Raw genomic sequence first — 22980 nt, forward strand, 5'->3', positions numbered from 1 at the left:
GTTGCAGTGTGTACTGATATCAATCTGAGACTAAACCTTCAGTCGGATAATATTCTGTGTAAATAAGAGTATTATCAGTATAGGACATTGTTGAGGGCCCAGTGATTCTAATCTTGTGGTCATATTTAGTGGAAACCCTGTCATAACAGCAAGAAGGTTATCAGATATCGTTTGTTCTCTGCTGAAGCCACTTAACTCTACCAGTCACTCAAATATGTTCCTGTGGAGCTTGTTGTCTTGTTTTATATGCGTTCATGGTGAGTGTATTTTAAAATATTTTTATTCTGCTTTTAATCAATTTGCTTTGCCTTTATTGAAGAAGTATATTGATGAGTCTCTCGGCTGTCTGGTATTTCTTTTGGCTATCATCATGCTATCAAGAATTTGTGTTGCAGTTATATAACGATAACTGCAAGATTTATGAATATGCAGTGAAAAATTATGACCAAGAACAAATGATTTCTAGAAATCATCAAGAATAAAACATTTCCTGTCCAACATTTTTTTTATGTTGTAATGTTGGCAGTGGCTATTTGCACTAAGTATTATTAGCAATGGATTCTATTTACACCAAGTGAAAATATTAGTATTTTTTAAGGATATGCTATTTACACTAAGTGCAAATAGCTATAGATTCTATTTACACTATGTTTAAATAACAAGATTTTCTGCTATTTATAATACTTATTGCAAATATTGGCAATTATCTGCACCTCAGTATTGTAGTACATTATAAAACAGTACGCAATAATAACATATTGATTGTAAATGATAGTTTTAATTCAAATTTATTAAATGGATGTCACCTTATTGGGACAATAAAGCCCTCCCTACACCTACCCTAACCCTACCCGATACTTTTATTTTTAACTTTTTGATCATTTCCTTCATTTTTATTGAAAATAAATGCCTTTCTGATGCGATATGAGATTTGAAAAGGGAGAAAAAAAAGTTAAGCAAAAGGCGGACTCGAACTCGGGTCGATCGCGTCAAAATGCACAGGTTTTACCATCTACAAACCACTGAACCGGATATTAAAAGAGCGTCTTTTTTCAGTTTTGATTAACCCAATCACATGTTAGTGGGCGAAGTTAATGTAAATAGCCTTTGCCAACAAGGCGGGCTATTTGCACTAGGGATGGGCGATACTACTTATTTTATTTTCGATCCGATACCGATATTTTCAAGCCCAGTATCGTTTACCTCAACTAAACTGATCTTTTAAATTATTAAAAAAAATATAATCAGTAATTTTACTCACTTAATATTAGATGATTTTTTAACATTTCATAGGATTTTTTTGTTTTTGTTTTTTGTTTACACTGTCAGAAATCAAATAAATTGTATTTCAGCCCTTTACTGGGGCAGTAACCTCAAAGGTGCACCTACCCTAAAAGGGAGCATATTAGTACCATACAAGTATGCATGCTTTAAGGGTAGATAACAAATGTGCACCTTTGAGGGTACCTTATGAAAAATAAACATGGTGTTACATAAGTACTAAAATTATTATTATTATGATAAATTTGTGGTTAGTGCAGTTTTACTACAAATACTGTGGTAAACTGTGGTTACTGTAATAAAACCATGGTTAATTTTTGTAAAAGGCTCCCAGGCTGCTGGACTTCTAAAGGTGAAACTTTAGCATATTTTTTTATTAACAGCAATTACAGAACCTAACACAATCCATTTGAACGTTTAACAACCAGTTTAAATAAATTTACTTGCACAAACTAGCCTATTTAAAATAAATATTACATAAACCAAGTTTGGGGTTAGTAAGATTTTGTAATATTTTTTAAATAAACCTCATGCTCACCAAGGTTGCACTTATTTGAACAAAAATACAGTAAAAAGAGCAATATTGTGAAATATAACCATTAAAATGACTATTTTCTATTTTAATATATTTTAAAATGTAATTTAAAATGCCTTTGTGATCAAAGCTGAATTTTCAGCATCATTACTCCAGTGTTCAGTGTCACATGATCCTTCAGAAATAATTATATCATTTGCTGCTCAAGAAACATTTCTGATTATTGCTGCTTCATATTTGTGTGGAAACAGTGATGCATTTTTCAGAATTAATTTTATACATAGTAACAATGATATGTAATGTAATGATGTGGCAATGTTTTATAAAGATCTACTTATGCTTCTGATGCTTTTGGGAAATGCAGCTCTATTTGAACAAACACTGCGACTGAACCATGCGTCAGCAGCTGTCTGTGATTGGCTGCTTTTGTCTTTCAGCATTTGCGTCCCGATCGAGCAGGAGAAATCACTCTAACACAATTAGACTAACACTTAAAAGCTTACTTATGCACAGAATTTCTTAATAAAATTAGAGATGAAAAAAATGCACTTTAGAATCAATATTTTTATGTGAGGATCACATAAAAACATCAGTATCGAAAGTATCGATACTTTAGGATCGATCCGCCCATCCCTAATTTGCACTTAGTGTAAATAGACACTCCGTTTAAGGTTTATCAGCTCTGTTGCTTCTCAAGCCACAATTGTATTAATACGTTTTATATAAATATGTTACAGATGTCGAAGCAGATGGAATAAAGATGATATCGGTGATGGAGGGAGATTCTGTCACTCTAGACACTGATTTTACTAACATTCAGCGAAATGATGTCATAACATGGACGTTTGGTAAATCACGTATTGCTGAAGTCAAGAAACACAGACTCTATACATATGCTGGTGCTGATGAGAGATTCAGAGATAGACTGAAGATGCATCCGACTGGATCTCTGACCATCAAAAACATCAGATTAACTGACTCTGGATATTATGTGTCTATCAGAAGCTCCAGAAAGACCTCGCAAGAGATATTCAGAGTTATTGTCTATGGTGAGTTAAATATCACTGTCGCACTGCCTTTTTAACCTTAACCTTCACTTACGTGAATTTTTGTAGTCCCTTTAATTAGTGTTTTTGTTTTAAAACACCTCTTCCAACAACTGTCATCACAAAAATCACAGACATCGAAGAGAGTCAAACCCCAAGTGATCGAGGTGAGTCCCACCTCATCATGCTTCCCTCATCCTCCTCATCTGTTCCAGCTCCTCTACCTGTACCTGAGATTATCAGCAACTCTTCACCATGTTCATCATCATCATATGGATCATCAGTGTCTAAATGTTCATTGCTGTGTTCAGTGTTGAATGTGAGTGATGTGAGTCTCTCCTGGTACAAAGGAAACAGTTTATTGTCCAGCATCAGTGTGTCTGATCTCAGCATCAGTCTCTCTCTACCTCTGGAGGTGGAATATCAGGATAAAAACACCTACAGCTGTGTGCTCAACAATCCCATCAGCAACCAGACTCAACATCTCAATACCACACAATTGTGTCGACCATGTTCAGGTATGTCAATGCTTATACTAGAGTAATTTCCAGGCAGTGATGCATTTCGCTAATAATATTTTAATATATTTTCTATGAGTTTTTATGAGGTATTGAGAACACGTATGATTTAGCTTTTTTTATTTATTTTTTCTTCTCTCAGGCTCTGTTCAGTGTTGTAGTTTCACTGAAGCGGTGATCCGATTGGTCATCTCTGCTCTGGTGGTCATGGCTACTGTTGCTGTATTGGTTGACCACTTCAAATCCATGAAAGTTTAACAGAAAATGAGGAAACAGTCAGGAAATTGTCAATCACCATCAGGTCCTCAATGATCAGTTGTATATATTCATGTGATCACTAGGTGGCGAAGTTTAGCAACTGTCCTTCATGTCCGTAGAAATTCTAAACTGTGATTAAGGGTCAATAATTTTTCTATATAATATTGCATATATCAATGTCAATTTGCATTTAAAACACTTCTTTGTAAATTAAAAAGAGAAATTGAAGAATATATGTTGTTAGATCTTGTGTTGCAAATGTCTGTGTATTGAAAATAATTAATAATAACCAACAATTAGTGCTTCAAACTAAGTTTGAAATATAAATTAGAATAAGACAAAATAATAATGAACTTAATTGGAACTAAATAACTTATCCCTTAATAAACACCCATCCCTCCCACAGTCTCTTCCAGCTCCTACCATCAGGAAGACGGTACCGGAGCATCAGAGCCCGCTCCGCCAGACTGCTCAACAGCTTTTTCCCCCAGGCTGTGAGAGCCCTGAACTCAAACCACCTCGCCCCCCTCTGAAACCCCATGCAAACCCCTACCTCCTGAACATGGTATTTGAGCAAATGGGAATGCAAAAAAAAAAAAAAAAAAAAAAAAATCTTTTGGAATTTAAATTCATGTCTTAACAATTAAGTAACAATTAAATGTGATCCTCTGCATCGACGTCCTGCAAGAAAATAAAGTCACAATTAAAAATAAATTGAGTGGTTGAGGGTTTATACAGGCAGAAAAGTTAGTCGTCTTACCGTACTCTTCAACCGATGTGTACAGAATGTTTTATCAGCATAAAGAATCTCAACTTCATGATACTTTACAGTTTTAATAATAATAAAAAAATAATTGTTAATCACCATTTTAAATGAACAAAATATACTCAAGCTTATGTATTGTTCATGTAACTACTTGCCTTCATTTCCAGGTTGTTTATACTTTCGGTGGTAAATAAAAAACCTGCAAGGTTTTGCACCAGCAGCACTAGAATAATAGCTATTGACATCATGAGATGTGAATGGCCATCCAGTGCTGTTATAAATGTTTTAAATAAATCATGATGATGGAAGGTGTCACCTAACATGTTGAGTTTCACTTCTTCAGAAAGACATGAGCAATAGTTTAAATTTCAAAGAAAGTTTGGGTGAAATAAATTGAAAGACTTATTTTTTAAATTTTTTCATTCATTTTTTCTAAAATTTCACACCATGATTTGCTAGTCCGAATTTGAATTTTGCTATTCAGTGTTTGCATGATTTGTTAGTCAGAAGCAGGTGATATTCATTTCAAATGTAGGGGAAGGGACTCTGTAGAGCGCATTTTTATTTCAAACATTTGTGACCCTGGACCACAAAACCAGTCTTAATTTCAATTTTTCGAAATTGAGATTTATACAAAATTTGAAAGCTGAATAAATAAGCTTTCCATTGATGTATGGTTTGTTAGGATCAGACAATATTTGGCTGAGATACTATTTGAAAATCTGTAATCTGAGGGTGCAAAAAAAAAATTAAAATATTGAGAAAATCGCCTTTAAAGTTGCCCAAATGAAGTTTTGATATATTTATGGTAAGAAATTTACGAAATATCTTCGTGGAACATGAGCTTTACTTAATAGCCTAATGATTTCTGGCATAAAATAAAAAAATGATCTTTTTGACCCATACAATGTATTTTTGGCTATTGCTACAAATAAACCCCCGCCACTTATAGCTGGTTTTGTGGTCCAGGGTCACATTTGTATAATTAAAAATATTTCAAATTTTATATATTAAAAATATTAAAAATTTTAATTTTCCACAATGGGCTATAAAAATGTAAACCTGTATATCTGCTAAAAGTAGATTTTTCAAAATTGAAGAATAAGGTGACATACTGTAGGATCAGTGTTAATAGACATTTAATAAATGCTACAAAACACAATAACACTTGCCTCCGTTTTCATAGACAAGGCTTAAGTCTAGTCCCGGACTAAAACGCATGTCTGGGCTGTTTTAACTGAAATAAACGTATCTTAAAATATGTCTGTGCCATTATTTTGTCTCAAGATGCACACCAGTAATGTTTTCTAAGGCATGTTTATAAAAGTTACTTCTTGAATGTCCTAACTAAGCTATGACCTAATCATGGCTTAATATAAAGCTATGACCTAATCCTGGCTTAATATAAAGCCCTGTCTGTGATAGCACGCCTGACTTATTTACATACAATTAGAAGATAAAATCCAGTAGCAGAGTGAGGAGTTTAGGCCGAGGTCTGTGAGTTTAGAAGCCAGCTTGACGGGGACTATAGTGTTGAAAGCTGAGCTAATCAATGAATAGCAGCCTTACATAATTCCCATTGTTGCTGTCCAAGTGTGTGAGGGAAGAGTGGAGGACGTGAGAGATGGCAGCATCCGTAGATCTGTTTGGGCGATAGGCAAACTAAAGAGGGTCCAAAGTATCAGGAATGGAGGAGCAAATGTGGCTCTTTACAAGTCTTTCAAAAACCTTCATGACTATAGAAGTGAGGGCAACTGGGCGATAGTCATTGAGGCAAGAGGGTTTATTGTTATTTGGCACAGGGATAATGACAGATTTTTTGAATGAGTTGGGAACCACGGAGGTAGCAAGGGACTCATTAAAGATAGAAGTGAACAAACCAGCGAGCTGATCGGCGCAGGACCTCAGAATACGGCCGGTTATCCCATCAGGTCCGGCTGCTTTCCTGACGTTCACTTTCTTTAGCGCCCGCTGAACCTCATCCTCCGACACGGTGATTACAGGATCATCGCTGCTCTGCCTGCTGCTTCCTGACGCGCTGGACGGCAGAGACACGCCGCCGCTGTTGCAATCGAAGCGGCCGAAGAAGGTGTTTAACTCATCGGCCAGCAACGGATCTGATCTCACCTCAGCGGAGGATTTGTTTCCGAAGGCACAGATGGTCATCAGTCCCTGCCACATCCGTTGAGAGTCGTTGAGCTGGAAATGAGACTCAATTCTCTCTCTGTATCTGGCTCTTACTGCGCATCTGAGAGCATAGCACGATGCTTTGTACTCACTCATATTCCCGGTCAGAAGAGCCTCATTGTAAGCGGCAGTGCGTGTGTTAACCGCAGCACGGATTGTTCTGTCCACCCACGGTTTCTGGTTGGAGAATGTCCTTATAGTTATTGTTTCTGTAGCTTACTCGGTTAGCGTGTTTACAAAGCTTAATGCTACATCCGGGAACTCGCTGACGTCAGAAGAACTCGCCCGGAACATGTCCCAGTCGACATCATCAAGAGCCGCCTGCAGCATAGCCTCTGAGTGGGAGGACCAGCACATCACTACTCTCTGCACCAGAGGATCCTGAACAAGCCTTTGTTTATATTCCGGTGTGAAGAAAATGGCGGCATGGTCCGATTTGACAAAAGCTGGTAGTGAGCAGGCTTTGTAGGCATTCTTAAACTGAGAGTAGCAGTGATCCAGTGTATTTGGTTCTCTAGTTGGACAGGATACATGTTGATGAAAGTTCGGCATGACCTGCCTGAGGCTAGCTTTGTTAAAGTCCCCCGCGATAATAAAGGCAGCATCAGGATGTTTGTTAATGTAGCCGCTGAGCACAACGTGAAGCTTAGACAAAGCCAAGTCTGCCTGTGGTGGAATATACACAGCAGAAACAATGATCGATGAAAAATCCCGGGGCAGATAAAATGGGTGGCAAGTAATGGAAAGATGTTCCAGATGAGGCAAGCAGGAACGCGACAGAATGGAGATATTCCTGGGATCACACCATTTCTTGTTAATCATGAAACATACTCCTCTGCCCCTGGATTTACCGGCCTCTACTGTTCTGTCCATCCGTAAAACAGAGAAGTTATCACTTGACATTATAGCAGTGTCTGGGACCGAGGACGAAAGCCATGTTTCGGACAAGCAAAGGATATTACAGTCCCTTATGTCCCGTTGGAAACTAATCCTGGCTCTAAGATCGTCCATCTTATTCTCCAAGGATTGGACATTTGCGAGCAGAATGCTCGAAAGAGGAGGACTGTGAGCCCTTTTCCTGAGTCTGTCTCGAATCCCAGTGCGTTTCCCTCGATGTTTCTTGATCGGTCGCCTCGGGAGGTTACTGTTCATCTCCGCGTTCCGAAGAATCTCCAGTGGCCACGATAGATTTGTGGATAAAGTGTCCTGGAACAGGTTAGTGTAGCGGTTTCCAATGTCCAAAAGTGTTTCTTTGTTATAGGTGATCAGTGCCGACGTGAAATGTGTAAAAAGAGAAAGTAAAAAAGTAAATTAAAGCACAATCTGAGCGGAGCGACTTGGACGGTGTCCGAACACAGCGGCGCCATCTTGTATCACTTGTATTCACATTGTTCAAATGTATTCCAGTCAAAAATATTGTTCACCATGACAAAAACATCAATAAGTCAGCATAACAAAACAATTTATTTTCATCCATGCATTCTGCAAACCAGCTGTCCTATGTAGGTTAATGGACAAATCCCATGTTTTTGTAGTGAAAACTATTAGATATTTTAGTTCAACTACACAATTTTCTAACATATAATCAACACTTATATAAAAAAAGAAACTATGCAATTCGATGTTGACAAAACTCTTTAATTAAATTTAATAAAAAAAAATGTATTAGCTAATTTTAAATGAACAGTTTATTAGAATTAGCATTAGCATTGGAATTGACATGAATTGTTGGTAGGATTGGAAAATAATATCGGTCCTTTTACACATATATTGTGTCAATTTGTATGACAAACAAGTTCTATAGCTATGAATGATTTCAGCAGACGCCAGAAAAGACTCTATAATCAATGAAAACCATATAGAAGTGATCGTGCGCGTCTCCTCTCCACCTGTAGCTGGTGTGTGGTGAGTGCACTGGTACCGTTGTTCTGTGGCTGCCGTCGCATCATCCAAGTGGATGCTGCACACTGGTGGTGGTTGAGGAGAGACCCCCCCACTTGATTGTAAAGCGCTTTGGGTGTACAGAAATACACAATAAAGCGCTGTATAAATGCATCAATCATTCATTCATTCACGCTCAAATTTTCAAAAGCGCACCAAATGCCCGTTTACAGCATCAATACAGTAAATCAACAATACAAGATTACATTTGAATTTGAAACAATGCACTTATTGTGTGTACATACATGTTCTTACATTGTACTTATATTTTTAAAAATACCTATATGTAGTTACATCTGTAATTAATTTCTGTAATTACGTTTATAATTACACTGTTGACCATCCCTTACACCTTAGCCCACCTTAACCATATCCCACCTAAATGGCAGCAAAAGTATTTTGTAATACAGTATGAGCACAATAAGTACTTATTTTTTTATGTATTTTTTTACTTTTTCACACCATATCAAGTCAAACCAATGACTAACATTAGCTCATAGTGTTCACAAATTAGACTGAAATATTTACTATCAGCAAATTATTTTTAAATATTTACTTTTTTATTTTTTTGCACAGTCCCTTCCCTTGGCAGGCCCCTGGGCTGCAACCCCTGTAAGCCCGTGCATTAATGAGCCCCTGATGATCAGATACTGTTGATGTTTGGTCCCCAAGAGACTCCTAGCTAAAATCTATAGACTATTAATATTTCATTGTAAAGTATGAAAGTGAGGAAACACAGAGGAACAAGTGTTATGTTGAGTAAGCTAAAGTGAATAACTAAAGGATTATTGAATATCATCTTCTATGCGTGATTATCATTGTTATAATAATGAATAACTATGAAGGTTCATCACAACATTTTGTGTGGTGGTAAGACAGAAGCAAAGTCAGTAATAAGTGAATATGTAATGACATTTTTGGAGATGTTTAATCATCCTTTGTTGATCTTTTGTTTGCAGTTGTTTTCATCTGGCTATGGCTGGAAATCAGGTGTGGATGTTTTTCTACTCATCTCTTATCTTTTTTTCTGCTGTCTCTTTCCTTCAGTGATTCTGCTTCTTAACAGCAGTTAATCTTAATTATCTCAATACACTCTAGTGTGGATACATATAAACGCCGAGCAGGAAGTTTAATAGTGAGGAGTTTGCTGTGTGGCTCTTGAATGGGCTTGGTTTTGGTTTTGACCACACCTCTGGTTTTTATTGGTCTTGGGCTACGTTCCACTTCACTTTTAGATGCACTTCTCTGTGTGAAATTAGCTTGTGAAATAATATGTTTTAAAAAGTTGTGTTTAAGGCATGTACATTAATATTTTAAGGTCCATTTGTTTGCCAGGAACACGCCCACAAAAGGGGCATATCGTGAATATTCATGTAACCACCACCTGGTGGAACCAACAGTACTGGGTGGATTACTTACAAACTGTAATCCATTACTGATTACAAATGATGTGAAATTGTGCTTTGTCACAAAATCAGTTGAATTTGACATTATATAATGTATTCTAACTACTTTTTGATTACTTCTAGATTACTTTTGACCTAACTCAAAGAAAATCTATTGCATTCTTTATCAACATCATGAAATGTATTAAACATTACAGTATGCCAGCGTTTCGCAACCTGGGGTTTGTGAGTTAATGAAAAGCAATTAAATAATACAAATATAAAATTAATCTATGTAACTCTTTATAAGAAAAAGAAGAATTAGGCCGTATCAATAAATGATAAATAATTTACTGCCGATGTGTGCATAAGTAGTCATGTAATCTATAGAAAAGTAACTGTAATCTGATTATGAACATATTAATATTTCTGTAATTTGATTATGTACATGTAATCAGTTACTACCCAGCACTGGGAACCAAATATTTTAGGAACTAAATACATAATTTAGCACATAATACATGGTGAGCTTTTCTGCTGTGTAGCAGATGTTGTTTGATTATTTATATTTATAATGACATTTACATGCCTTTCAAGCACATAAACAAAGTGTCCCTGCCAATTTATCATTAACTTGTATCTTTCAAAAAATAAAACACATCTGTTGCCCCAAACTAGTAATAGTAACACACAAACTGTCTTTATTTTTTTAATTTTTGAAAGTTGCTCAAAACAAGAAGTGGTTACTTAAGTTTCAGTTGTTGCAGTGTGTACTGATATCAATCTGAGACTAAACCTTCAGTCGGATAATATTCTGTGTAAATAAGAGTATTATCAGTATAGGACATTGTTGAGGGCCCAGTGATTCTAATCTTGTGGTCATATTTAGTGGAAACCCTGTCATAACAGCAAGAAGGTTATCAGATATCGTTTGTTCTCTGCTGAAGCCACTTAACTCTACCACTCACTCAAATATGTTCCTGTGGAGCTTGTTGTCTTGTTTTATATGCGTTCATGGTGAGTGTATTTTAAAATATTTTTATTCTGCTTTTAATCAATTTGCTTTGCCTTTATTGAAGAAGTATATTGATGAGTCTCTCGGCTGTCTGGTATTTCTTTTGGCTATCATCATGCGATCAAGAATTTGTGTTGCCGTTATATAACGATAACTGCAAGATTTATGAATATGCAGTGAAAAATTATGACCAAGAACAAATGATTTCTAGAAATAAGAATAAAATATTTCCTGTCCAACATTTTTTTTATGTTGTAATGTTGGCAGTGGCTATTTGCACTAAGTGTAAATAGCAACAGATGCTATTTAATATATTCTATATTGAGGCTCGATCCTTTCGATGCAACATCAGTATCGAAAGTATCGATACTTTAGGATCGATCCGCCCATCCCTAATTTGCACTTAGTGTAAATAGACACTCCGTTTAAGGTTTATCAGCTCTGTTGCTTCTCAAGCCACAATTGTATTTACACGTTTTATATAAATATGTTACAGATGTCGAAGCAGATGGAATAAAGATGATATCGGTGATGGAGGGAGATTCTGTCACTCTAGACACTGATTTTACTAACATTCAGAGAAATGATGTCATAACATGGACGTTTGGTAAATCACGTATTGCTGAAGTCAAGAAACACAGACTCTATACATATGCTGGTGCTGATGAGAGATTCAGAGATAGACTGAAGATGCATCCGACTGGATCTCTGACCATCAAAAACATCAGATTAACTGACTCTGGATATTATAGAGTGTCTAGCAGAAGCTCCAGAAAGACCTCGCAAGAGATATTCAGAGTTATTGTCTATGGTGAGTTAAATATCACTGTCGCACTGCCTTTTTAACCTTAACCTTCACTTACGTGAATTTTTGTAGTCCCTTTAATTTTTCGTTTTAAAACACCTCTTCCAACAACTGTCATCACAAAAATCACAGACATCGAAGAGAGTCAAACCCCAAGTGATCGAGGTGAGTCCCACCTCATCATGCTTCCCTCATCCTCCTCATCTGTTCCAGCTCCTCTACCTGTACCTGAGATTATCAGCAACTCTTCACCATGTTCATCATCATCATATGGATCATCAGTGTCTAAATGTTCATTGCTGTGTTCAGTGGTGAATGTGAGTGATGTGACTCTCTCCTGGTACAAAGGAAACAGTTTATTGTCCAGCATCAGTGTGTCTGATCTCAGCATCAGTCTCTCTCTACCTCTGGAGGTGGAATATCAGGATAAAAACACCTACAGCTGTGTGCTCAACAATCCCATCAGAAACCAGACTCAACATCTCAGTACCACACAATTGTGTCAACCATGTTCAGGTATGTCAATGCTTATACTAGAGTAATTTCCAGGCAGTGATGCATTTTGCTAATAATATGAGTTTTTATGAGGTATTGAGCACACTTATGATTTAGTGTATTTTTCTTCTTCTCTCAGGCTCTGTTCAGTTTTGTGGTTCTACTGAAGCTGTGATCCGATTGGTGATCTCTGCTCTGGTGGTCATGGCTACTGTTGCCGTATTGGTTAATCACTTCAAATCCATGAAGGTTGAACCGAAAAGGAGTCAACAGTCAGGAAACGTTCAATCACCATCATAAATTGTGTATTGATGTGGTCACTATAGGTGGCGTAGTTTAACAACTGTCCTTCAAGTCCTTAGACATTATAAACTTACTAGGAGCTAAAACTTTCTATATGATTTTGCATATCAGTGGTAATTTGCATATTAATCACATTTCAAACACTTACATTAAAAAAAGAGAAATTAGCTAAATATATTTTGCAGGAATTATTGTGTTGCAAATGTCTATAGATATGCTTTATTAGCCTTAGAGGCTTTTGCATCTGGACTCTTCAATTTGTTCTTGTGCAAAGAACACAATGGTATACTCTCTCTCTCTCTCTCTAAAAAGTACACTAAATAAATATATAAGCTTGAAGCATTCATTTTGATATCGAGCCTGTAGAAGTTTACATGACTCAGTGAGAGAGAAAACAATATCAGTTAAATTCATTTAATATTGAATAACTTGAAATGACATGTTCATCTAGGTCAGACACACTGCGGTCTCTGTGTGTGCTATAGAGGGCAGCAACATCCCTTACATCACTATTAATAGAGAAGAGTCTTGTTACGGTTATTGGTGTGAATCCGGACTGATGGAAACCCATATTATAACCTCTCTGCCATAAGTTTTGTAGAAACCACTTTCTTCCAGGAACTCAAAACCCTTATGTTTTCATTACATCAATAAGGCATTTATCTTAATGCCATTTTCGGGTGAGATTGTGGTCACTGAACACTCAACTTTATTACATAAACTTTTTTTTTTTTACAAAAATATATTTAAAAAAAATAAAAAATAACAGCACACAAGTAAAACAGGTTTTCAATAACAAGAATTTCAATAACATAAGAACACGGGATGCATATTGAAAACTTTTATTACAGAAAAAGGTGAGTTAAAATACAAAGAGTGCACACTGTAAGGGAGGAAAAACAGCTTTTGGGAGAGACAGACACAAAAACAGTCTCCACACCCTAATGAATGAATGTATAAGGAAGCTGGTGATCTTTATGAAATGTTTCACATTCATGTTAGGTGTTATTCAAAATAGCAATTATCTTACTACTGATAAAGACAAGTGTTTTACCTAGAGACCTACTTATATGGCTAGCACAAGACTATAGGCATTAATGAATAATCAATTATTAATAACCAATAATCAATTAACATGAACTGAAGTATGATTTAATTAAAGTAAGAGAAACTAATTATGGAGCTAATTTGAACTAAATAACTTAAAGTGCAAAGAATATACAGAACAACTTCTGAAAACTACTGTTGTTGTACTGGGTGATCTGTATATGTACAATACTTATTACATTAGCTTATTATCTCTTATGCATATATGAAAAGGGGCTTTATAGTTGTTAAATATTGTGAAAATAGATCATATACTGTATTATTTTTCTTTAAAACGATAAAAAGTAGCCTACACAAATTTGTCTCAATTTGTGTAGGCTACTTTTTATCGTTTTAAAGAAAAATAAAGTAAGCAATATGAGAAAAAAAATGATATGACAGTAATAAAGTTGGATGAATTGCAGGATCTCACTGTACTGGCCTACAATATAATAATAAACAAAACAAAACAAAACTTTTGGATCCTAAATTCCTTTCAAGTACAGTACATGATGTGATCTGTTGCAACAATGTCCTGCAAGAAAACAGAAACACAATCAAAAATTAAGTGAGGGGCTGAGGGTTTATACAGACAGAAAAATCACAGTTATCTTACTGTACTCTAAAGCTGATGTGCACAGAATGTTGTAAATCTCTTCATTCTCAGCCAGTTAAAATACTTGGACATTGACTTAAAAATTTGATTTTAATCACCAGTTTAAATAAAATAAAAATGCTCTGTATTTTTGCATGTATTCACTTACCTCCTCCTTCTGATTTTTTACAGTTTTTGTGGTAAATTAAACGTCTAACTCCAACAATGAACACCAGCAGTACTAAAATAACAACCATTGACACCATGAGATGTGAACGCTCATCCAGTGCTGTACACAGAGAAAACAGTCATTACCATTATACAGCTTATCCTTCATGATGGAAGGTGTCACATGTTGAAACGTGTCTAGACATGTCGAGTTTCACTTCTTCAGAGAGACATAAGTAACTGTTCAGATTTTAAAGGAGGTTTGTGGTGCAGGTGGGATTTATTTAAAAAGTGGGGGAGCTGACAGAGTAAACAGCATTTTATTTGACAAACATTTGTATATGACGAACAAATCTTTGATTTATTTTCCAGAATGGGCTGTAAATTTTAAATGTCTATATCTGCTAAAAGTAATTTTTTCAAGTAGTAAATACTGTAGATTAGCATACAAGACATAATGCCACAAAACACAACAACTAATTCGTAACAATAACAGGATAATAAACCATTCATACCTGCACATGTCTGACAGAGTTGACTGATGTCCAGATGTTGAGTCTGGTTTCTGATGGGATTGTTGAGCACACAGCTGTAGGTGTTTTTATCCTGATATTCCACCTCCAGAGGTAGAGAGAGACTGATGCTGAGATCAGACACACTGATGCTGGACAATAAACTGTTTCCTTTGTACCAGGAGAGAGTCACATCACTCACAGTCACCACTGAACACAACAATGAACAATTCTGCTGTGATGATGATGATGATGATGATGATGATGAACATTGTGAAAAGTTGCTGCTGATGACAGGAACAGATAGCGGAGCTGGAAAGAAATATACTAACAATCAAGTCAGCTAGGGGTGTAAAAAATGTAGATGCATCTGAATATCATGATATTATGTCTGGTGATGAAATATGGATTCTCAAAAACACCATCAATATTTATTTATTTGTTTATGTCCAAGATTCGTACCAGTGGCTAGACGGCAGTGTTGTTATTTCTGAATATTAACTGACAGGGAGAAGTGCAAGGCTGCACTGTTCATGTTAGCATTAGCAAATCTTGTTTACAGTATCACAATATGTCATATCATAACCACTGTTATGTATCATATTATATCGCCAGATTCTTGCCGATACAAGATATCCAGCTTTAGAACCACAGCGCTAGCTGTTTCAGACCAGCAGCCATATATATATATATATATATATATATATACAGTATATGATCTATTGTCACAATATTTAACAACATAAAGCCCCTATTCATATATGCATAAGATATCATGATGTACAAACACAAAGTTTTGTTGTTAGTTCATACTGCATAAACTAACGAAACTAATAAGAACATTGTTTTCTTTTTTATATAAAAATGATTAACTATTGTAAAATGGCTGTATTTCTTTCATGTTCGTTTTACAAATAGCACTTAAAGAGACACAGAGTTGACCATTTCATGTCAAATATACTGTATTTAATCAGATGAAATGAAAAATAAACATTTGATGCCAAGCCTAAAACAAGTGAATTGAGTTGTCTTGTCTGGAATAGTTCTGTACTATACTATACTATACTAAGTGTTTACACATTTTGAATCTGTGCATGTCTTTCTTATTTTATTATTAAAGCATGCTTTTATTGTCATACTTTATTTTATAGATTTTTTTTTCCTCTGGTCAGTTTGATTACATTTCGCACTGGGTGTTGTAAATGGTTACTGTTACTATAAAAAAAAGAATTTACTGTATGTGCAGTATATAGTGTGTTATTATTTTAGCTATATATTTTTTAAATATATGTTCAGGTGTTTGTATCAGTAAATGTTTTTTAAACAGTTTTAATATGATTAAGTACAGTATATTTGACAATGAATACATCCCATACTCTGCGTATTATTTGTAACAACATGAGCATGAAGGAAATATAACACAATACAGTCAAATGGGAAACTAAAACTTAAAATATAAAAAAGCTGTATAGTTCTATTTCATTGAACTAACAATAAACTATTGTGTTTTTACCCATTAACTTTATACATGATTAATAGGATATGTTTGAAAATATTGCTTATGGTACAAAGTGACTTTATTTAAAAGTATTTGTTAAATATTGTACTGTAGATAGTGGTCCAATCAAAATCTATGTAAATATAGCTCATTAATATCAAATAAAAGAAAATGATGTGTATAGGCTCCACCCCTCACCCCTCATAGCATAGCATTACTATTTAAATGTAATGAAGGTGCTAAATGTATATACTCGGTGTAAACAGCATCTAACTCACGACTCGCATTCATAAAGTGAACAGCAATAAAGACAGGTAAACTGAAATGCCAAGACTTGGGTGTACGAAATGTATTGAATCATTAAACTCCCCATAAATATAAACCTTGAAATTCTTCTCTTTTGTCTCTGTGTTCATAATTTCTTTTATGCTTATTTTGAATTTCCTTATTCATAACTATATCTTAAGTATATAGCTTAAATATCTTTAAATCATAATCAATTTACTCACCATAGACGGTAACATTGAAACTCTTGCATGAAGTTCCTCTGTTGCTGATGATCTGTAGTTTATAAAGTCCAGAGTGAACAGTTCTGATGTTTCTGATGGTCAGAGATCCAGTTTGATTGTCCATCTGGAGTCTGTCTCTAAACACCCCAATGCTATCATAAGTTTGTTGACTGTTTTGTCTGTAAATTTCAGCTATTCGAGTCTCTTGAGGTCCAAACGTCCACAGTATCTGATCATTTCTCTGTACTTTAACATCAGTCTGTAGAGTAACAGAATCTCCCTCCATCCCTGATACTGACTTCACTTCATCTGTACCACCACCAAACACACCTGAAACAGATTTATAAAACATTTTTAGGATTTATAAGATTGAAAGAAATGTATATGAAATATTCAATATACATTTCCTCATCAATTATTAGCTGCAGTTTGTGATTTACATTTACATTTGAAAAAAAAAAAAATCAGATTGGGAGTAGTCGTCACAATCCACTCTCAGGGGAAGGGAAACACGGAGGCGAGGAACTATTCAAACATAAACTTTAAATATAGCTGCAAGCAGCGATGACGGGCCCAAGCCGTCAGCATACGCCACCCCGGTGGCATCGCTAAAACGGTGCCCAGCGAGCACACACAATACAGTAACCCTCTGGCAGTTTGGTTTTAAGGGATACGGCAATTAAAGGGTTAATCCAAACCATCAACTCTGTGAAACACACACACACAGAACAACATATAAAACTTTAAATTCTGTGAAAATATATTTTTCATTGGTAGTTGATGTTAGTTAATGCATTTACTAATGCTAACAAATGAGAAATTATTAGTTACCAAAGGTTTTAATGATTTATAAGCATTTTTTAATGATTTATTTTTCCATTAACTAACATTAATAATTTTTTCTAACACAAATGAATAAAGTAAAAAATATATTGTTAATATTTAATGTTATTTGTGAATTAACCAATGTTAAAAAACAACATTATTTAACTGTTGTTAATTTACATCATTAATAAATATATACCATTTAATGTTTATCAAAATCAATTCCAAAATGTGTTAATATATTATTAAATTTTAATGTTTTATCTTTTGAACATGACTATTTTTCTAATATTACAAATATTTTGTTCATTGTTAGTTCATTGTAAGTTCATACTATCAATGAAGAATTAACATGCTGTAAAAAATATATTTTTCATTGTTAGTTCATGTTAATTAATGCATTCCCTACTGTTAACAAATGAGACTTAATTATAAAGTGTTATCAAAACCTTTAATGCTTTATAAGCATTTTTTAAGGATTTTATTGAGAAGTTTAAACAGACCCACTCTCTATCTCTCTCTCTCTCTCTCTCTCCCCCTCCACACTCACTGAACTCACACAGTCAGTCACTCACCCAGTCACCCACCGCACACATTAGAAGCAGTGACAGGAGATCTCTGATAGTTTTTAAATTTTCTCCTCTCCATAGTGTATTGTAAATTCATGAAATTAATCACATATCTCAGACTGTCTTGTTCTGTGTATGTAATTTTTTATTAAGTGTTTGGAAGCTGCTCTTAAAAGATAAAAAAAAAAAGTTTTCTCTTTTTTACTGTAACTTTAATAAGTTGCCATTAAAACACCGTTCAAGATATCCTAAATCCGTCCGCAATTTAGCATCTTCAGTATTTTGGCATCATGAGAAAAAATGTTTGGTGTGATTTCTGTGTTTCTGCTTGAAGGAGTATTAATTTGTTTACAGCCTGTTTAAAAAAAAAAACCCACATTAAAATAAATATAGCCGACTTCCTGTTGGTCGTAGCTAATGACTGTAAATTAGAAAGTTGTCCGGCTTAATAAGAACAATTTATGTACCGAGTTTGGTGTCTGTAGCTATCATTATATATATAATCATTAATAATTATATACCATTTAATGTTGATCAATATTAATTCCAAAATGTGTTTATATATTATTACATTTTAAAGTTTATCTTTTGAACATGACTATTTTTCTAACATTAAAAAGATTAATAAATGCTTTAAAAAAAATTGTTCTTTGTTAGTTCATACTATCATGGAAGAATTAACATGCTGTAAAAATATATTTTTCATTGTTAGTTCACGTTAATTAATGCATTTCCTACTGTTAAGAATTGAGACCTTATTATAAAGTGTTATCAAAATCTTTAATGATTTATAAGCATTTTTTAAAGATTTTAAAAAACAGACCCTCTCTCTCTCTTTCTCTCTCTCACCCACTGGCTCAATCCACACAGTCACTCACACAGTCACTCACAGCCCACCCCCACCCCTCACTCAGCTGCAGTGACAGGGAGCTCTCACTCAGATGCAGTATATCAACTCTCTGATAGTTTTAAAATTTTCTCCTAAGCATAGTGTATTGTAAATTCATGAAATTAATCACATATCCTCAGACTGTATTGTTCTGTGTATGTAATTTTTTATGAAGTGTTTGGAAGCTGCTCTTAAAAGAAAAAAAAAAAAAAAAAATCTCTTTTTTACTGTAACTTTAATAAATTGCCATTAAATCATCGTTCAAGATATCCTAAATCCGTCCGCAATTTAGCATCTTCAGTATTTTGGCATCATGATAAAAAATGTTTGGTGTGATTTCCGTGTTTTTGCTTGGAGGAGTATTAATTTGTTTACAGCCCGTTTTTAAAAAAAACCCACATTAAAATAAATATAGCCGACTTCCTGTTGGTCGTAGCTAATGACTGTAAATTAGAAAGTTGTCCGGATTAATAAGAACAATTTATGTACCGAGTTTGGTGTCTGTAGCTAAAACTAACCCCCCCATTTTTGACAAAAGGTGGCGCTATAGAGTGCCTCTTCCACGCCCGTTTATGAGCTTTTTCCAGTGTCTAACTATCATTAATACTGATATGTGTGTTGAGTTTCATGACATTCTAAACATGTTATCTGCCTCAAAATCACCAGAAACGAATTTTCAACTTTGACACGTTGCCATGGTAACATAATTTTAGATATCAATATTCCCTTCACAGTTTTACATCGGCCGTGTTTTGACATTATTCCGGTGAAGTTTGAAGCAAATCGAGTAAAAATAAGATGCTGAATTCAAAGCATTTTGAAAACGACACACTTCCTGCAGCCAGTTGGTGGCGCTATAACTTTCAGTCATAATAGTCACATCTATCCGATCGGCATCACACAACGAACAAATCAATGAAGTTTGATCTACATCATACAATGTATGTGGACGTTATTAGGCATTTCCTGTGTCTCATTTTTCGCCATAACTTCATCGCCTCGCCACGGGCAAACCGTTCGACATATCAAAAATATCTTCGCAATTTAGCGTCCCCAATGTCTTGAGATCATGTTCACCTAGTTTGGTGGCAATCGTATGGAAATCCTCAGAGGAGTATATCAAATTCCAGAGCATGCGCTTTTTAAACAGCCCTGAATAGCCGACTTCCTGTTGGGCGGAGCCTAAAACATGCAGCGTGAAAGTTGTTCAGCTCAATGAGTTCTATATGTGTACCGAGTTTCATATGAATACGTGCAAGTATGTGTGAGCTATACATCAAGCTTTCTGACAATTTTGCAGGGGGCGCCGTAGAGCCCCTGTGCCACGCCCGGGTCCCAGCCTCAGCGGCGTCCTAATGGCCGCAGGTTCCAATGTGTGTGCCAATTTTCAAGAGTTTTCGGGCACGTTAAGGCCCCCAAAAGTACCCGGATAGTCGAAATAAAAAATAATAAAAAAATAAAAAATAAAAAAAAAAAAATAAAATATAGCTGCGAGCAGCGATGACGGGCCCAAGCCGTCAGCATACGCCACCCCGGTGGCATCGATAAAACGGTGCCCAGCGAGCACAAGCATCACAGTAACCCTCTGGCAGTTTGATTTTAAGGGATACGGCAATTAAAGGGTTAATCCAAACCATCAACTCTGTGAAACACACACACACAGAACAACATATAAAACTTTAAATTCTGTGAAAATATATTTTTCATTGGTAGTTGATGTTAGTTAATGCATTTACTAATGCTAACAAATGAGAAATTATTATAGTTACCAAAGGTTTTAATGATTTATAAGCATTTTTTAATGATTTATTTTTCCATTAACTAACATGAATAATTTTTTCTAACACAAATGAATAAAGTAAAAAATATATTGTTAATATTTAATGTTATTTGTGAATTAACCAATGTTAAAAAACAACATTATTTAACTGTTGTTAGTTAACATCATTAATAAATATATACCATTTAATGTTGATCAAAATCAATTCCAAAATGTGTTAATATATTATTACATTTTAAAGTTTTATCTTTTGAACATGACTATTTTTCTAATATTAAAAATATTTTGTTCATTGTTAGTTCATTGTAAGTTCATACTATCAATGAAGAATTAACATGCTGTAAAAAATATATTTTTCATTGTTAGTTCACGTTAATTAATGCATTTCCTAATGTTAAGAATTGAGACCTTATTATAAAGTGTTATCAAAATCTTTAATGATTTATAAGCATTTTTTAAAGATTTTAAAAAACAGACCCTCTCTCTCTCTTTCTCTCTCTCACCCACTGGCTCAATCCACACAGTCACTCACACAGTCACTCACACCCCACCCCACCCCCACCCCTCACTCAGCTGCAGTGACAGGGAGCTCTCACTCAGAAGCAGTCTAAGTCTAACTCTCTGATAGTTTTCAAATTTTCTCCTCTGCATAGTGTATTGTAAATTCATGAAATTAATCACATATCCTCAGACTGTATTGTTCTGTGTATGTAATTTTTTATGAAGTGTTTGGAAGCTGCTCTTAAAAGATAAAAAAAAAAAAAAAATGATCTTTTTTACTGTAACTTTAATAAATTGCCATTAAATCATCGTTCAAGATATCCTAAATCCGTCCGCAATTTAGCATCTTCAGTATTTTGGCATCATGATAAAAAATGTTTGGTGTGATTTCCGTGTTTCTGATTGGAGGAGTATGAATTTGTTTACAGCCCGTTTAAAAAAAAAAAACACACATTAAAATAAATATAGCCGACTTCCTGTTGGTCGTAGCTAATGACTGTAAATTAGAAAGTTGTCCGGATTAATAAGAACAATTTATATACCGAGTTTGGTGTCTGTAGCTATCATATATATATATATATATACAAATTAATAATTATATACCATTTAATGTTGATCAATATTAATTCCAAAATGTGTTAATATATTATTAAATTTTAAAGTTTATCTTTTGAACATGACTATTTTTCTAACATTAAAAAGATTAATAAATGCTTTAAAAAAAATTGCTCTTTGTTATTTCATACTATCATGGAAGAATTAACATGCTGTAAAAATATATTTTTCATTGTTAGTTCACGTTAATTAATGCATTTCCTAATGTTAAGAAATGAGACCTTATTATAAAGTGTTATCAAAATCTTTAATGATTTCTAAGCATTTTTTTAAGATTTTAAAAAACAGACCCTCTCTCTCTTTCTCTCTCTCACCCACTGCCTCAATCCACACTCAATCCACACAGTCACTCACACAGTCACTCACAGCCCACCCCCACCCCTCACTCAGCAGCAGTGACAGGGAGCTCTCACTCAGAGGCAGGCTGGCAGGGAGCTCTCACTCAAAAGCAGCTCTGATAGTTTTTAAATTTTCTCCTCCGCATAGTGTATTGTAAATTCATGAAATTAATCCCATAACCTCAGACTGTATTGTTCTGTGTATGTAATTTTTTATGAAGTGTTTGGAAGCTGCTCTTAAAAGATAAAAAAAAAAATGTTTTTTCTTGTTTACTGTAACTTTAATAAATTTCCATTAAATCATCGTTCAAGATATCCTAAATCCGTCCGCAATTTAGCATCATCAGTATTTTGGCATCATGAGAAAAAATGTTTGGTGTGATTTCCGTGTTTCTGTTTGGAGGAGTATGAATTTGTTTACAGCCCGTTTAAAAAAAAAACCCACATTAAAATAAATATAGCCGACTTCCTGTTGGTCGTAGCTAATGACTGTAAATTAGAAAGTTGTCCGGATTAATAAGAACAATTTATGTACCGAGTTTGGTGTCTGTAGCTAAAAC

General features: G+C 34.8%; 3 protein-coding genes across 3 annotated transcripts in view; 2 read left to right on the forward strand and 1 right to left on the reverse strand.

Annotated features, from left to right (window-relative positions):
- LOC306875075 (uncharacterized protein) lies at positions 1 to 4225 on the forward strand. The gene is made up of 4 exons (XM_079425467.1): positions 1 to 257; positions 2554 to 2865; positions 2997 to 3380; positions 3523 to 4225. The coding sequence occupies exons 1-4, from the start codon at positions 215 to 217 to the stop codon at positions 3636 to 3638; spliced, it is 855 nt and encodes a 284-aa protein (XP_079281593.1). The 5' UTR covers positions 1 to 214; the 3' UTR covers positions 3639 to 4225.
- A 6492-nt stretch (positions 4226 to 10717) lies between these two features.
- Positions 10718 to 12686, forward strand: LOC306875060 (uncharacterized protein). Its single transcript, XM_079425440.1, has 4 exons — positions 10718 to 10934; positions 11429 to 11743; positions 11870 to 12253; positions 12372 to 12686. Exons 1-4 carry the CDS (start codon positions 10892 to 10894, stop codon positions 12530 to 12532), a joined length of 903 nt encoding a protein of 300 aa, XP_079281566.1. The 5' UTR covers positions 10718 to 10891; the 3' UTR covers positions 12533 to 12686.
- Positions 12687 to 13357: 671 nt separating this feature from the next.
- The window catches only part of LOC306875099 (SLAM family member 5-like), a 36672-nt gene continuing 27049 nt past the window's right edge, over positions 13358 to 22980 (reverse strand). Inside the window, exons 2-6 of the mRNA XM_079425507.1 lie at positions 16904 to 17233; positions 14900 to 15208; positions 14386 to 14505; positions 13997 to 14156; positions 13358 to 13931 (exon numbers count right to left, since the gene is read on the reverse strand). Coding sequence (XP_079281633.1) covers positions 14107 to 14156; positions 14386 to 14505; positions 14900 to 15208; positions 16904 to 17189 — 765 coding nt within the window. The 5' untranslated portion in view covers positions 17190 to 17233 and the 3' untranslated portion in view covers positions 13358 to 13931; positions 13997 to 14106. The remainder of the gene's footprint in view (positions 13932 to 13996; positions 14157 to 14385; positions 14506 to 14899; positions 15209 to 16903; positions 17234 to 22980) is intronic.

Source organism: Barbus barbus (assembly GCF_936440315.1).
Source record: "Barbus barbus genome assembly, chromosome: 9".
Taxonomy (NCBI): Eukaryota; Metazoa; Chordata; class Actinopteri; order Cypriniformes; family Cyprinidae; genus Barbus; species Barbus barbus.